The sequence below is a fragment of the Orbicella franksi genome, chromosome 15 (assembly GCF_964199315.1).
Source record: "Orbicella franksi chromosome 15, jaOrbFran1.1, whole genome shotgun sequence".
Taxonomy (NCBI): domain Eukaryota; kingdom Metazoa; phylum Cnidaria; class Anthozoa; order Scleractinia; family Merulinidae; genus Orbicella; species Orbicella franksi.
The window spans coordinates 6453703-6470899 of NC_138159.1; the positions used below are offsets into that span (position 1 = coordinate 6453703).

Genomic DNA, 17197 nt, shown 5'->3' on the forward strand with positions numbered 1-17197 from the left:
CCTAAGCTATAGTGTTAGCGCGGTCACAATTCTTACAACAACAACAACAACAACAACAACATCTTTATTTTCTCTATACAAACACAAATAGTTAACATTTGTGGTATATTTAGTACATGTCGCATGTTTTGGATAAGGTAACTGTTGTCATTTTGTTTTAATGACGCTGGAGACTAAGTGAACCGTTAGGTTTTCGAGTTAGCCTCCAGCCTAGTCATGTCCAATTCCAGGAGAGATGAAGGAACGATTTACGGTTTACAGTCTAGTGTAAGGGAGAAAAAAAACAAAAAATAATTAATTCAGGTATTGGTCTGATGGTAAATGATGTTTTATTGTTTTTGGAAAAGCAAATACGCTAAGTTCTTAGATCTATCTATCTATTCAAAGATCTATTACCTGAAAAGGAATCGTCTGTTTTCCTACGCTTGTCCTATATGACGTCGGGAATTGTAAAACGGGCCTTTACTGCTCAACTGTTGAGTCGGTGGAAGTGTGTTTGGCTTAAAAGCGTCCTTAGCAATGGTATGCTGTCACTGTAAGGATACCAACCATCGAAGTAACTGTTTACCGCCTTTCATGAATACCATTTTTTTGTGGAGAAACCTCATCCCTACTGTTATTGTGTTTATGTCAGGAGTGCTGTCACATGCCGCCGCGGCAGCCATACTGGAGTCCCAAAACAGTGAAACGGCGGCCATGCTTGTGTCCCTAACCAATCCTATGGGGGTCAAACTCTTTTCTTATGTAAACACTGTCTTGTTTCAATAAATTTCCATGGCTGCTGGCCACGTGAGTGAAAACGACGCTTTATAAGTTGCAGGCCTAGGTTGTTAAGCAAATTCATTTTGACTTGAAGATTACGTCGAATCGCTGCTCCTACATATTGCTGAGATCTACACTTTAATCCAAGACGAAGTAAGTGTTTTTCTTGCATTTTTTTCGAATGAGCGTATATGCTTGTGTTGACAAAAACTAGAGCCCCGTCCACACTGCGCCGGAGAAATTTGAAAACGGAGGTTTCACTTTGAAAATGCATCAAATGCTTTCCGTCCACATTACGCCGGAGAAATTTGAAAACGCAACGATCACCGGTCATTTTGGATTTGCGTTTGAGGAAAACACGGTCAAGTAAATCGCATAATTATCGTGAAGCCATCGTTTTCGAAAAGCTCCGATAGCAAAATGTTTTTGGTCTTCACTAAAACACAAAGCCGGCGTTTCAAATTCCTCCGGTTTAAAGAGCGTTTTCGAAAAGCTTCTTTTTCGTGACGGATTTGTGTGGATGGTAGGCCTAACCGTAGAATTAAAGCTACGTTTTTTAGATTTTTCCGGCGTAGTGTGGACGCCGTCTAAGTAGCTAGCGTGTTCAGTTTTCTTTGCAAGAAAAGAGTGTTAACGTGAATTTGGAAATATTTGTTTTAGCGAATTGCCGTGACGAAATACGCCTTCTCTCGACGACTTAATAACACGTGCAAAGAAGATTGAGGCAGACTTCATCGCTGTAATGAATCAAGTTCCGCCAAACTCATTGAAAGCTAAACGGATGGCGCAACGTCTTCAAAAAAGCAAGTCCATCATTGCATCAGTAATAGACGGCAAACATGCTGCCGGGACACCCCCAATCTTCACACAACTTATGAAAGGAATACTGGATTGCCATGAAAAAGTGTATCGAGTCATCAAAGAAGCTCCAATTGACACATACGAGTAACTTGAAAATATTGATGCGTAAGCCGGGCGCTAGTCTAGGAAAGATGGTAAACGTCCTGCAGTGTAATGTTAGGGTTTTTATTGATACATTATACTTGTTGTTTTTAATATTATTATTCATAATATTGTGTGATTTTCATGACTTCGCATTGAGGACCTCACTAAAATCTCCGGCCCGGCGCATTCATCGCCCCCTCTCCTGGTGGGCTTTTTGGTGTCGTTCGAGGATCTCGTGTCTGAGAGAAATATTCACACTGGATCGAAACGTACTAGAAATGAACTAAACTACAGAGTACAGGGCCACTTTTAACAATCCATCAAACGAGCCACTAAATATATAGACCTAGAACTTAACGCGTACATAGGTTATTCGTCGTTCTTTTATCCACTGCCGAGCCAAACGATCCACTAAATATGTGCACCTTCAAAAGTGACCCTGTATTTTGTAGTTGTTATGTAGGATTCTGAAACTGTTTTCTCAAAATAGTTTTAGTTGTGTAACGCAAAAACAGTTATAATACGCGGATTAACGTATAGTAGTAACTGTTGTTTCTGTGCGGATTGAAATTATAATTTGATTTTCTTTTTCGAGAACAACTTTGTTTAATTTTGCTTCTGCACCTTATCATTGATGCAAGAAAACTTTAAATTAAGCTCAAAGAAGATTTGAAGATGTTCTTACTGCAAACCTAAATGCTGTTCGTAATTTGTGACTTCTTGCCGCACTTTTCTCTATCTGCCTGTTTAAGGTAATGCGAAAGTTTCATTATACTTCTCGTGGTCCTAATTAGAGATTCTATTATACTCTTGCGGTTTGGCAATTATTTGAGGGCCGGTTTGCGGGTGCATTCACATTTATCTGATGGTTTACGGTTAAGAAATTATCACGTGGTTGCGGGAAATCTTAAATTTACCTCGCGGTTTTCGGTTTTAAGTTGACTTGGACGCTATGTTGGAATAGTAAGTTTAGTAACCGCCCAAACATCATAGCGAGGTTGAGCCTAAGCTGTAATGTTAGCGCGGTCACTATTCTTATAACAACAACAACAACAACAACAACAACAAACAACAAAATCAGCAACAAAATCTATATTTTCTCAATGCAAATTTGAATATTCAACATTTGTAGTATATTAAAGATAGGTAGCCCGTGATAGATAAGGAGGAAATTGTAATTTTGTTTTAATGAGACTAGATGCTAAATGAACCGTTAGGTTTTCGAGTTGGCCTTCAGCCTAGTTATGTGTAATTGAAGGACAGGAGAGATGATGGAGAAATTTACCGTTAACAGTTTAGTTTAAAAAATAAATAACTAATTCCGCTATTGTTCTGGCAGTGAATAATGTTTTATTGTTTTTGGAAAAGAAAATACACCAATTCCCTTTAAATGGGTTGGAAGTTCTTTCCAAAAATCTATTGCCTGAAAAGAGATCGTCTTTTTCCTACATTGTAAAAAGGGCCTTTAACTACTTCAGTCGGTGAAAATGTGATTTCTGACGATTGAGGGACGAATTAGTCGAGTTATTATTCTGACGGCACGATGGAGAGGCTCGCGGGACGTCTTAGGACGTTTAGGGACAGTCTTTTGGCGGGAGAGTTAGATCATTGTAGGTCGGTAACTCATCGTGTTTGTCCACTATTTTTATTCCTCCCTTTCCTCGGGGTCTCGTTCTGCCAAATTTGGTGCGTTGTCTTGGCTCTATTAACAAGAAGTGATCATTTTAAGAAATGTTAGAACAAGTACAATTTGTAACTGATCATCATTACTTGCTTTCTTAAATTCCGAGAAATCCTTTCACTTCTGATTTATTATTATTATTATTATCGTCCTCACGTAATGTTTGCTTAGAGTCCTTAGGGCCGAGACCAAACCATGGTCCTGGGGCACTAGGGGATAGCCAGTTTTTAGCTTGATAGCACCCTCCTCAAAATGTGCGCTGTACCTAGCAAGGTAGTTATTATTATTATTATTATTATTATTATTATTATTATTATTATTATTATTATTATTATTATATAAGCGCTCCCACTCGAGTGCCGTTATCATAATATGCGCCCCTATTCAAATAAGCGCCCCCTTCCAATAAAGACCCGCCCTACGAAAGTAGCATTCAAGATTTCAAGACATTGGCATATAATAGACTGACACGACGAATAAATTAGGAAGTGTGCTTTCTCCTTTAAACGTAGTATTGAACATTGTGACTATCATAGACCCTTGTACAGTTCTTGAGTTAAAGTGCCTGTTCTTTTTCATTTAAGTATTATATCACATTCAGCCCCTAGTTGTTCAAAAGGTGGATAATACTGTCCACTGGTTAAATCACTATCCAGCGGATAGCGTGCTTTGTTTTGTCAACATTTATCCTCGGGATAGCGATTTATCCGGTGGATAGCGTTATCCATCTTTCGAACAACTGGGACCAGATGTATATGTTCAAAAGGGAATCAGCGCCACAACTCACTCATAAGCGCCCTGCCTCCGGGCGCTAAATCGAATCATCGCGGTATTTTTAATGCCTGGAAAGTTCTGCTCTGTGTATGGCAGCACATAAACATGAAGGTATACGCAAACGCAGACTGATAACCGGGATTCTCGGTACCACCTCTTTCTTTTCCAAACAAAGACGAGAGGCCTTGGGGACGAGAATGGATACCCTCTCCTCGATGGTGTAAACAATATGGCAGAACCCGCCATATCGTCTGTGATATACAATACGAGTTATGACTAGTATGTTTGACTGCCTTGTGGTTACGTCAGCTACAATCTTACTGCGACATATTAGCGCAACATAATCATGAGAAGAAAGAAGCATGTTTATTCTGAATATGCTTGTGCTTATGAATATGTTCTGGTGCCCATACTTTCTTACTTTGACTTGTATTTATGCTTGTGTGCTAGTGAAAACCAGCCCTTGAGTTAGCTGGACGAAGTTCTGAGAGTGGCATGGAAACCGTTTGAAATTGCGACTTGAAAATGGAGGGTTTATTTATAATAGACCATCTTCGTATTTTCGGTATTGGACCGGAATTAGCTTGCTGTGGAATCTCCCGCAGAGGAATATTAATTAAAAGGGATAAATGCTATTTGTTTTTTAAAGGACTCTCCGCATAAGCCTCGGCTGCAATCTAGTTCCAGCCCAATACCGAAAATACCAATATGGCATATTCAGGAATTTTAGAATTAAGGATATTTTACGGACACTACGCCTCCGATGCCTCGAATCATTCTTGCACTTATAAATTGACGAAAAACAGCTGGTCCTCTTTCCAAAGAAGCCTGCATAAGCACATTTTTTAGAGCTTCTAGTTATTCCTTTGTTGAAATGCAATTTCACTTTATTTCCTTAGCAAATCTTAATTCAGAGTTCAACAAATGATTTTAATTAGGTTACTAGTTAGGTATCCACGATTATTAGAAGGGACTTCTCCCCTCGGCTACTGCCTTTTGACACAATAATAAAGTTATTGTTATTGTTATTGTTATTATTATTATTATTATTATTATTATTATTATTATTATTGTTATTCTTATACATATTCTTAGTCTTAGTCTTATTCTTATTCTTATTCTTATTCTTTTGATCTACATCAAGCACCCAAAGACAATGCTGTTAGTTAATTAGGCTCTCGGAGAAAATAATGTTACGCGCCCTTAGCCGTTTGTTGCATTTTTATTGCGAACCTAATTCAGATTTTCAAATATTCCTTGGAAATTTTTTCACTGTTGATTCAACTGAGCAACGTTAGTCCATTTCTTTAGTTAATAACGTTGATTTTCCCTTTTATTTTCGTCGCTTTTCTTGCAGCATTGTACATTTCGTGAGTTTTTTTTTTTTCTTTTTTTATCAGAGCCTAATTTTAGTTTTAACCTCATCTTTCTAACCTCACCCAATTCATCTCAGTCGTAACTATGCATCTTCAAAGACTGATTGTGATCAAGGTTCTTAACGCTTATTGTTTCCTGCTCAGACCGTAAGACTCCTACCTAATTTTCTTTAAAGCACTAGTCGAGGTTGTTTACCAACCGTTTTTTCTTCTTTTTTTTTTTTTAAATTCGCTTATTGGACGAATTTCACTGCAAACTTTGAGAACAATTTACAATGGTTATTTGGAGTTACGACTTAAAACATGTGACAATGTGAAATCGGTAATTGAATGAAATGTTTCCTTCCGCCTTGCTTCCCGTAGCTTCAAAAATACAGGTCCAAACAATACGATTTTCAATCGATCGAAGCCAATGTTTTGGAGGTCATCAAGTCTCGAAAACTGCAACACGTACGTGGCTCTTATAAACATGAAGCATTCAACTGAAAGTAAAACGCAAACTGGATTTAACAAAACAATCACACCTTGACAAAATACATTCTCGCTAAGGACAAATGTAAACGGGCTATAAACACGCGTGGGAATCTTATGTTTAGTTGACGAAATTACCATCCAAAGCAGTCCTTGAGTTTTCTTTCCTGCTTTTCGTTCGCCTGCTCTGACTTCGTATCTAGCTTTCCATTCCTAATATACAAGCAGCTCGTCCGCAAAGAAGTCTTCCCCTTCTTCGCTTGAAATATTGTAAATTGCTCTCAAAGCTCTAAGCAGTGAGTTCACAGTTGTCGAACGTGCTCGATCGAAGTTTATTTCGGTATCTTTCGAATCGAAACTTAACTCTGACTCCAGTGACGAAAAAGAAATGATTCTGAGACAAAACTTGGACGTTTTAGTCCCAAAATACATCGGAACGATTAGTTTTGTGTTCCATTTTCTCGAGCAAATACAGAGAGCTGACTGAGGCGCTATTGGGTTTCGTTCCTGGGTAGACGTCATCAGCTACCGCCGCCCCAGACTCCCTAAAACGCGGTCGTGAAACACTTCAAGCGCGACTTTGAAAGGGCATAGAAAATCGAGGATTCAACCAAATTCAAAAATTGCTTCGCCCAAATGCTTCAAATAAAGTCTAGATTCGTTTTAGCGAGAAAAAAACTTTTGGGGTTAGGTGCACTTTAATATAGAATGAGTTCGAAGGCCCACCGAGTGAATATAACAAGATTTTCTTTTTCATTTAACCCAACTGTTAAACAGCTTTTAATTGTAAATAACTTAGTCGCCTTCTTTCCCACGAACACCGTGTAAGCCTGAATAGCATCCTTAACAACTTTATATTCCAACTGTTAACAAACCTCCTAATCCTATAATAATCTGTAGTTTGTTTTCCGGGCGTTATGATTGGTTCGTGGCAATAACACCCTGCTGGAAAGTCTTCAATTATTGATGCGCTCTGAATGTTTATTTACACAGACCTCTCTGCACTCGGCGTTGCATATTTCCATAGGAGCTACAGTGATTCCATATCCTGGTTTTTCGCTGTCATCTGAGAGAATATACATATATAAATATTGCAAAACGAGAATCCCGTTGGAGGAGTGAAAATGTTTTTGGTAAGCCTGTAGGTTTTGGAAGATTGGACTTGAATAACACCTAGTTAACTCACCACTCGGTGCCAAAACCAACTAACCGAATTTTCGCGTGATCTTTTACAGTTATTAAAATTGCTGGTGACGATTTTGCCGTGGACAGACGCATCACACTACATCCAGACGTCAAAAAGTAATAATACTTTCAGTAAATATAGAATAGTTACGGCTTATTTTGCAATAGCGAGAAGACGGCTGCCTAAACGCGTAACCTGAGATATGTGGAAAGATATCGCGTGAAAGCAATTACGAGGGTAATATTTCGCAGCATTAAACAGTCTGTTACCTGCGCTATTTGCGTCGTATACGGCCTCGTCTCAAACAGTTCTTATACAATCATGATCAGTTTCTCTTCAGAGGAACGAAAAAAGTCAACTTTAATGGGAAACCATACATTGCACCCATTTCAACGCAAAGGGTGGTAAATTAATTTCTCGTTGACCTCTTTGCAATTTATAGTCCATCGCAGGAGAATTGTAACATGGAAAATAACTGCAAGGTGTTCTGATCGCTTTAAGGACGCTGCAAAATAACTATGCTTTCTTGCATGTGCAATTTGAGACTGAAAGAATTCATCGTGTATTTTTTGGAAAATATTTCTTAGCAATTAATCATTTAACATCAGTTTAGACGCAGAATGAAACCGGTTTATTTTCGACCAAAATCTATTGTCCGTGTATGAAAAAAATACATTATGCGTGATGTTTACTCGTTGTAAGTGACAGACGAAATTTGGTTCAACTCTGTTCAAAATTATTATTTTCCTGTGAACAAAGAACTAAAATCACACTAATCATTTCAATATTTACAAATGTGTGCAAAGTTCTGTATATACAAGAACCAAGTTAATTAATTTTTTTGTTCCTTAGACTGTAGAAAGGAGGTCCAATTATTTGGCGATAAAGGAAACTTCACAAGTCCAGGTGGATACGAAGGTTATCCTAATAATACAAATTGCAGGTAATATGAAACGACTTCAAAGAAACTGTTTGTTATCATAAATTAAAATCCTTTTGTGACATACAAATTCATCTTCGAATTGAAGAAAACCGAAAAATTCTAGTTCACTGAGGTATAAAAAAAAACTCCTAAGATATAATTCAAACTGAAAAGCGACGAAGATGGTTTTGACTGGGAAATGGTGAAGCGGACCGCGAAAAACGAATTTGTCAAATTAAGGATATTCTTAGGGTATTAAAGACAGGCTCTCTTTTTTAGGAAATAAAATTAATCGACATGATTTTAAGCGGATGTGGCATTAATAAAAAATAACAGCGGTCAGTTTAATTTGACCATTTCTGTGCTAAACAATCATTTGCGATGGAGTTGAACTTACTGCGTGGCTACGAAGGAAACTGGGAATGGTTGCATCTTGTACTCCACAGAACAACGTTTTATTTTTAATTGGACCAACTGCAAATTTCCTAAATCATATCTTTGACATGCTTCCTTATTATGTATTGTAGTTGGATCATTGAATCCGAATTTGACGCCAAAATCCTGATCACATTTCACGACTTTGACTTGGAGTGGAGTAAGACCTGTCTACCGTATGATTACGTCAAGGTCTCTGACATGTGTAGCAAGTCCACGACTTGGTCAGAGAACCTGGGATCACCAGACATCTTTGATGGATACTGCGGTTACATGATGACCTTCACTGTCGCAACCCGTTGTGGGAAAGCTCGAGTGGAGTTCAGATCAGACGGGTTTGTTACAGGCAAAGGATTCAACGCCACTTATATGGTTATTCGTAGCATGTGTAAGTTGCAGATTATTTAAAATCCATTGACAGATTCACAGATAAAGGAGCTCAGTCGCGGTGTTTTGAGTTATTTTGGCCACAGAGAAAATTACTTTTAAATTGAAGAAAACCTGAAAATAGTAGCTTACTAAGATAGAAAAACACCAAAGAGATAATAATAAATCATAAAGAAACAAAGATGCTTAAGGATTGAGAAGATTAACACGGATTGCAGTCACCGAACTTGAAAAACTTAGGCCAACTTTTCAAAATTCGCAAACCGTCGTTTCGAGTTTTTCCCTTTTGATTGATAGCCCATGAAGTGTAAAGTGGGCCATAAATCGACGGAAAAAGCTAGGGCTCGTTTCAATAAATTTGATACGAATTTCATGTTATTTTTCTTGCTGTGGCAAAGAAAAACCTTTTCAATTCGAGCACGCGGGAAGCCAATCATGTAGTAGGAATACGGACCGTATTATTGACCAATCACAGTGCGCGTGATACCCGAGCGATGTAATAATTAGCCATATTTTCCTTTTTGTTTCTCACAGAGATTTGAATTTGAATAACAAGGACTTCCAGCTAAACAGTTTTACTTTTTTTTCTCAACTTATTGTATTGCCATATGTGAAGAAATCGACAACGCCATGTTTACTGAGTGATGAGTTTTCCCCACTGCGGCGTTTAGTAGGAAAATCTTCGCATCTTTCTATAACTCAGTCTTTAAATTCTTCGGCAATCTTCGGAAATTTCCGTAAAATGTTCGGATAAATATTCGAAGAGCATTTTCTGTCGCACCCATGCATCGTGTTTAGAGTCGAGTGTGCGCGGAAATTAACTCACATATTTTGCGTTTTTCATTACAGACAAACCGGAGATAATATCGTTTTGTCCCACTGGTACCAAAAACTGCTCAACAGAAAATGTTGTGACAGAAACCGACAGTCTGATGCTGACGTGCCAGGTGTCGGCTTATCCTGAGGCGGAGGTGAATTGGTATTATCTGGGGTCAGACCCAGCAAATTCCGAGCTACCACTCAACACTCGTGCGGACCGCATGTTTGACTTTCACGATGGACGGCTACTGATCAACAACCTCAAGCGAAACGACACTGGATTTTATAAGTGTTATGCGAGTAACTCCTTGGGACAGGACGATGCTGTGATGCACCTGCGGGTAAAAGGTAAAACAAGAGGATTTAAGTACATGTTTCCTCCACAAGTCTACATAAGATTATTCATCTAATTCCTATTAGGGAGATTTTATATTTTATTTCAGTGCCTTTGTATTGTCCAGACTAAATTGTTTGCAAGACTTGTTGTGCCTCATCTTGATATCTGTGGATTGAAAATTCTCTCCAAAAGTCTACATACAATTCTTCCAGATGTTGTTCAAGACGTTGAGGTCCGGTTCATTCATTTTACAAAGCCTTTATTTAACTTGTGAATCAGTATCATATAATTACTGGACAGCTTAGTGCAAGGTTCGCAAATTTCCAGCTTATAGACCACCTTGCTTTTAAATAATCTCTCCAGTGGTACAAAATCCATGTGTCCTGTTGACGTTTTACACGGAAAGCATTTAAATTTAAAATCAAATTAGTTGGCATTGTCTGTTGAGCTTAACGCTACCCCAAGTATTGTGCTTGTGAGCGGTTTCCTAATAAACATTCATGCTTTTTTAACCTTACCCGGAGTCCATCGACTTTGACCATGAGGCACCATACTTCCTATTCAACAAAGCCACAGCTATAAAATCAATCTCTTGTTACTCAAATTTTGTTTGATTTTCAGAGAAGTGCAAATGCCCGAAGATAATCAAAGCCAATTGGTACGACATTCCACCGTACATCAAAGACAACGGACCCGGCCGAGAACCCTCAGGATTGCTCCCGTTACTTCTCAAAGAAATTGTTCCCGTGTGCTGTGGAAACTGCTCGGGAGGTGACGGGCCGTCGACGATTTCCTATGCAAACCGCCAAGACAACCTGGTAGCAATTAGAGATATTCGCAACTTCGATGTAAATGATACGATCACGTTTCCAATCAGTGGACACAAGGACGATCGTTGGTATCAAAGTGAGTACACGTTCATGCCACTGGTAAGCTCTCCAGGCGTTGCTTTCATTGTTGTTGATGAGCCACCCGGCACGTCTGCTAACGCTGTGTTCAACTCTGTCCTGTCTGGTTGGCCTGTGTTAGTACTCACACTTCTGATGGCTTTACTCTCTGGGATAATTATGTGGGGATTGGTAAGTACATTACATTATAGCCTCAATAGACGGATTTGGCTGACGTGTTTACGTCCTTGTTACCACCCAATTCAGACCACGTGACGATTCATGTGGGAGGTTACAACTGCGTTACAATTTGTCACACGCAGCTGATTGCGTGGGAATATGTAAAAACAGAACAATTGTAGCCTCCCAAATGAATTATAAAATGATCTGAATTGGGTGGCAATAAGCTAAGGATATAAACACGTTACCCAAATCTGTGTATCACCTTTTGTTGTTAGGGAAAATACCCCCCCCCCCTTTCGTCTTTACCCTTCTCCTCCCGTTCACACACTACACCACCCACTGAAGACAGGATTCACCGCATCGGCGAGCGAAAACCAAATCTATCTTCAACGCCGACATTTCGAGTGTCTGGTGTCTTTCACTAATGAGTATCTTCGTCACTGTTTTGTACAAAGTATTTATTCATAACATCATTTCTTTTTATAAACATTTTCCCACGTCATGCAGCAATACTCAGCACAGCAGTAAGCGGGATGTTTGATTCTTTTTGTAACATTTAAACAAAGTTAAGGTAACCTTCCTCAATAGCGTAGTGCATGGTGAAGTGTCCGGTCGGCATATATGCTTAAGGTCTGGGCTTCTGTTGGGCAAGTCTGAAAGTTTCCCGACTTCTCTCAAGGGCAGGCGGTTTTATACTCGTCCAGCCTGCGGTCTTTACCATTAGTGACTAGACCCCCCATGACATACATGTATAAGAGTTGTCAATTTATTCATCATGTATCTTTTCATCTCGCTTGCCTGTGGTTAAAACGTGTGTGTGATCTTCTAAATTCGTGCGCCTCTTTGTTCAGCCGGAACTACAACACTCTTTCGTTCCTTCCACATTTTTACTTCACCTGTTTATATCAAAACTCTTCCTCCTAAGGTCCTTTTCCTAGATGTCAATTAATAATTAGTCTCCTTTTCTAAAGGACACAAGGTATAATCCTGACGAGTTTCCCAGGTCATTCGTCAAAGGCAGCGGAGAGGGATTCTGGTGGGCTTTTGTTACTATGACAACCGTGGGGTAAGTCAGTGCTATATAGCTGTGGAGCATAATCTACTGCATTTGAGTTTTTCTTCATTTTCCTACTCTTGCAAAGAGTGCAGTGAAAAAGAATAACTCTCCAATTAGCCTTTATACCACTGCATCTTGTTTCGTCTACTATATGTCTAGTTAATAGACGTAGTAACGCTCTAGTTGGTGGGAGTGCAAGGAAATATCTTACACTCTGTACATAGTTCGTGGGTTGATGTGGGAAGCTCCGTGCTCTAAATAATTTCTGTATCCCCTTTCAACTCAGTCCAACTGTAGATATTTCGACTTAGTATTGATTGATATGATATAATCCTAGATCAAGTTATGGCAGTTTACTAGTTACCTTGGTAAATGAAACTTAAGAATTTCCCTCTTCCACATCAGCGATATCTTTATTTTGTTCTGTCAGTTGAATACCACTTTTCTGTTGTCTCCTTGTCCCACAGCTATGGCGACCGATCTCCCAGGGGATTTGTGGCCCGTATTTTTGCGATAGCGTGGGTTCTGGTTGGCCTCGTTATCACGTCTATTTTTACTGGTGTTGTGACTACATCCCTAACAGCCATTACACTGAGTACTGACGTCAAACTGTATGGCACTAAGGTGGGTTCCACTTTTGCTTCTAATGTAAAATGTTTGGTCAAAGTAATTCCATGACCATGGCTAAGAGATGATGAAGGTTAACAGAGCCATTGTCCCATACAGGTCTTATTCCTAAGGTAATCCAGTTCTTATTCAAATCTGTCGCTTCGGTGCTTATGAGTAAGTAATGATGTCGCGGTCGGACCTTCCAGTCCGACGCTATTTTTAGAAAGGTACCAGTCTCGTCCGCGAATAATGTTACCACTGGGGTTGCGTTAGGATGAAAATGCGTGTTAAGATGGCTGGGCTGTTCACGTGACCAAAATGCGCATCATAGGATTGGCTATTTCTGGGATATCTGAAACCGGAAGTAATCTAAAAATAGCTTGAGAGGGATAACGTTGTGATTAAGACCTATATTCTCTTCATCCTCTCTTTCCGTGGCTAAATGACCATTCGAGAAAAGGCTGTAACGTGTATGGTGAGTCTAACACTCTAATGAGTGACTATTCAGATGAAAGCTATTCAACAGTTCTTTCATATGGTATTGCGTTATTTTTCTAATGGTTATTTTTTCATTTTTATCATTGTTTCTTTTTTTTTTTTTTTTTTTTACTTCAGATTGCAGCAGTGGCTAATTCTACCGAGTATCGGTTGGGTCTGATCAAAAACGCAAATATGACAGGTAAGCTCGTAGATTTGCTAACTCACAGATGAAAGCATTCTAGATACGTTATCCTAGCCTAAGATGGTCTTACATGTACTACAGCAGAAGGGTAAAGAAATATTGAAATATCACCCTTGCATACGACACAGTTCGATCAATTTCCAAAGGTACGGAAGAGACTCTATGACTCTAACGTAGAAAAGAAATCGTGACATATATTCTATGAACCCTTTTGTGTGAGCATTCAAATGAAAGCTGTTGAGCTGTACTTTCATGTAGTACTGTTTATTTTGCTGTAGAAGGTGGTTCTAACTTTTAAGTCTGTGAATGTAACCCTCTAGTGTGCAACCATTCAAATGAAAGCTATCGAGCAGTACTTTCATGTGGTACTGTTTATTATGCTGTGCAAGGTGTTCAAACTTTTAAGTCTGTGGATGTAACCCTAGTGTGGGTTGAGTCCTAGGAACTGAAATAGTTAAGTTTTTGTCATTACTAACAATAATTTTATTTTCACAGCATACCCCAATTTACAATCGATCGTGGAGCCTCTGAGGAATCGAGAGGACGGCCTGAAGGGTGTGCTAGTCGACTCGTACGTTGCTGGAGAAATGACAGATTTTTCCAGCGAAGAGCTACGTGTGAATAAGATCATCGACCACAACTCGTTCTACGGTATCGTATTCGGAGGAGGGAGGTTGTCAGAGTGGCAATTTCAAGCCTGCTTGGAGGAATACGTCTTGTCGAACCAAGCAGCAATCTTTGAGACTGTCAAGCAGAAAACGCGACCTATGAGTGTACGTTGTTGTTATATAGCGCTTGGATAAAAAGGAGTTAAATTAGTTTGAGAATTCCTTGTTGTTGGTTGATGGTTTCATCCACCGGATGTCCTTTCAGGGGACGGGGAGGGGATAGCATGGTCCCCTGATCCCTTGAGAATTTCAATTTTTCTCCCTTGTTGCCTGTTAATAAATTATATTGTTTCCTAAGATTGTTTGTTAAAGTGACCTTAAATAGTAGAGATATCGTTGTTCCCTCAATTTAATCCCAATAATATCCCTTCACTTGTTCCCTTGAAAAAAAAGATGACCATTTTCCCTTGCTCCCCAAAACCCCTGGTAGGCCCTCTTTGATAGCAGTCAGATTTTATTGTTATCGTTCGTATGTTTTTCACGTGTTCACCTACACCATTTTTCTCTCTATGGGCTTTAGTTATGTTCTTTGATCCTGTGGGCCTTTCAAATCCTGTTCTTTCTGGGCCATCTTAGGTTTAGGATCTTCGTCTTCCGATCGTGCGAATTTGTTGTTGTTGTTGTTGTTGTTGTTGATCAGATAATTATCAATGTATAGGTCTCGATGTTTCTATGATAGCAACAGAGCGAAATTTAAACCGAGCGAAAGCACCTCGACGTTGTTAACGGAGAGCGAATGATCAAATGAGCTAGATGTGATAACTCGTTTCTTTCAGAAATTTTGAATAACTTGGCCACTTACGTTTCAGAACCTCCAGCACTAGCACTACTGCTTTTAGGATTAGGGCACGTTGTAACCTGTGTGCAGTTGTTTAAAGGGTAAATAATGCTATCCACTGAAAAAATCGCTATCCAGAAGACAAAAAAAGCCTGCTATGGACTGGGTAGTGATTTTTCAAGCGTTATCTAGGCTTTGAACAACCAAGGCCTGTACCTTATTGTGTTATGAGCCAGTGACAAGCCTGATACAGAAGGGCGGCGTGATTTATATATATATATATATTTTTTTTTATGATACTGTATTTAACCTTTTGAAAGAGAAGCTGAGGTATTATACTTTATGCCTTGCATCTTTACCTGTAGGAAGATCGTGAAATGTTCAAATTGTGTTTGTAAAAATACAAAACTAAAAAGACTTTTTGTTCTTCTCCTTAGGAACCCGCTGAAAGCGCAGCGATTGAACGTTCTTCCGGTTTGTTTGACGCTTCCTCTCCCTTGTTCCAAAATGCAATCTACTCCTGTCTTGGTCTTCTATTGCTTTTCACGGCTTGTGGCATTATCTGGGATTACGGTTATATGAGGCACTGGAAGAAAAGGACAGAGTTGGGTAAGGTTAACCAACAACATTTTTCGAGCACAGTAACATGCTCGAGCCGGTGTCCATTACTGGAGACGATTGCCTCTAACAGCAGTCAGCATTACCCACTGTAGTGCGAAATGCTGAATACTTATGTTGTACAGTGTGATTGTGGCAAGCCAAGCCAACCACATCCACTAAGCTCCACAACAACTGAGCTACTTTAACTCTATCTTGAGTGATCTGTGTTGTGGAAATTGGCAACAAGGATAGGAAAGATCTCGAAAGCATTCCCAGATAACCGTAACACATTTTACGCACCTTCCATTCCTAAGGTAACTGGTACCGTGTTTTGTGTTGCAGATGAGCTAGAGCTGCTTGGTGGGCCCGGGTACGAACTGGCCAAGAAGAATCTGGATCTAATGGATTCCTTGATGAATGAGGTTCACGAGTTTTACGAAAACTGGGAGAGGAAGCTCAACGATATCACAGATAAACACGAAGAAGAACAAAGGTTGCATGCCAAACAGAAAAAGTAGATTTAATGCTTGCATGGCACTCTAGTAACATGTGAACTCTATGAGTTGCTTGAGACTACTAATACACAATTTAATACACGACTTGAAAATTTTGAACAGTAAATTGTCGGAAAGGAATCGTTGACAAGCCGGTGGTAGTCGGTGAGTATTCGGCGACCGATGAGTTGTGGGCCGGTGTTGCTTTTGCTCTAGTTAGTGACGAGTCCAATCATAGAGGATTGATTCTGAAAGAAGCAATCTTAATGTATGAGGGATTTATCATAATCCATTGTTTTTTAACATAAATTTGTGTCTGTCTACACAAGTTACAAAGTATATCAAAGTAACTTGTATAAGTAAAGTGAAGTAACGTAATGCTTTAATCACAAAGCAAAAATAAGTTGATAATGTAGTTAAAAAATAAAATAACATAATCTTAAAAAAGTGTGTTTTTGTAGTGTATAAAATAATCAAGTTTCGATTTCAACGGATACACTGATTGTGATATGTTGACGATTGAATCTTGGCACAGTTTGGTACACGCTATATTTTTCCTCCACCAAAGTGGTACACATCTGGCATGTAGTAGAAATGAAAGAAAAAAAAAAACAATAAATGCGGTAAAAGAAAAGAAATATCAACTTAAAAAAAAGGAAAAGAATCACCAGCAGGATGGCGATTTTGACATGTTGACATCCTGTCATAAAAAGGAAATTTGTTGAACTGTAATCCACCTCTATCCGCGTAATCTTGTACTTCTTCCGCTAAATACTTGTTCTATTTTGCCTTGAGGAATATTTTTATGTGGTTAATTTGCACCATTTATTAATATATGTTTGGTGGAAGTTGGGAAAGAGAACTATCGATAATCAGTAAATATTAATTAACCTCTGACAGGAGCCATAATCGGGGACGGAGACCGTAAGCGCGCGCCATTTCAAGTATTGGGGTTGTCCCCATGATATGGGACAGAAATTCTATTTTTAGAACAAATTGCGCCATCGCCTGCGGCAAACGCGCGTACATGCTGCGAGGATTTCTGCGGATGTCGCGCGGGGGAAATGGCGTCCGAAATTCCCGAAATTTTTCATGTTTTTGGCCCACAACTCAACGCTTTTACGTCTGTTGGAATTTTGCTTAA

The 17197-nt window shown here is 39.2% G+C and overlaps 1 protein-coding gene across 1 annotated transcript; it reads left to right on the top strand.

Moving 5' to 3' along the window:
• The first annotated feature begins 5351 nt into the window (after window positions 1–5351).
• On the top strand, window positions 5352–16858 carry LOC145469723 (uncharacterized). Its single transcript, XM_081453507.1, has 12 exons — window positions 5352–7142; window positions 7245–7311; window positions 8048–8138; window positions 8645–8940; window positions 9789–10106; window positions 10717–11174; window positions 12137–12231; window positions 12690–12846; window positions 13447–13510; window positions 14009–14286; window positions 15397–15568; window positions 15902–16858. Exons 1-12 carry the CDS (start codon window positions 7134–7136, stop codon window positions 16075–16077), a joined length of 2181 nt encoding a protein of 726 aa, XP_081309633.1. The 5' UTR covers window positions 5352–7133; the 3' UTR covers window positions 16078–16858.
• The last annotated feature ends 339 nt before the right edge of the window (window positions 16859–17197 follow it).

What these genes read in the sequence shown, in the direction of transcription:
- LOC145469723 (XM_081453507.1), top strand. An exon ending in TATGGTTATTCGTAGCATGT is followed by an intron (nt 8,941 to 9,788) that starts GTAAGTTGCAGA and finishes TTTTCATTACAG; the next exon opens with ACAAACCGGAGATAATATCG. An exon ending in GATGCACCTGCGGGTAAAAG is followed by an intron (nt 10,107 to 10,716) that starts GTAAAACAAGAG and finishes TTTGATTTTCAG; the next exon opens with AGAAGTGCAAATGCCCGAAG.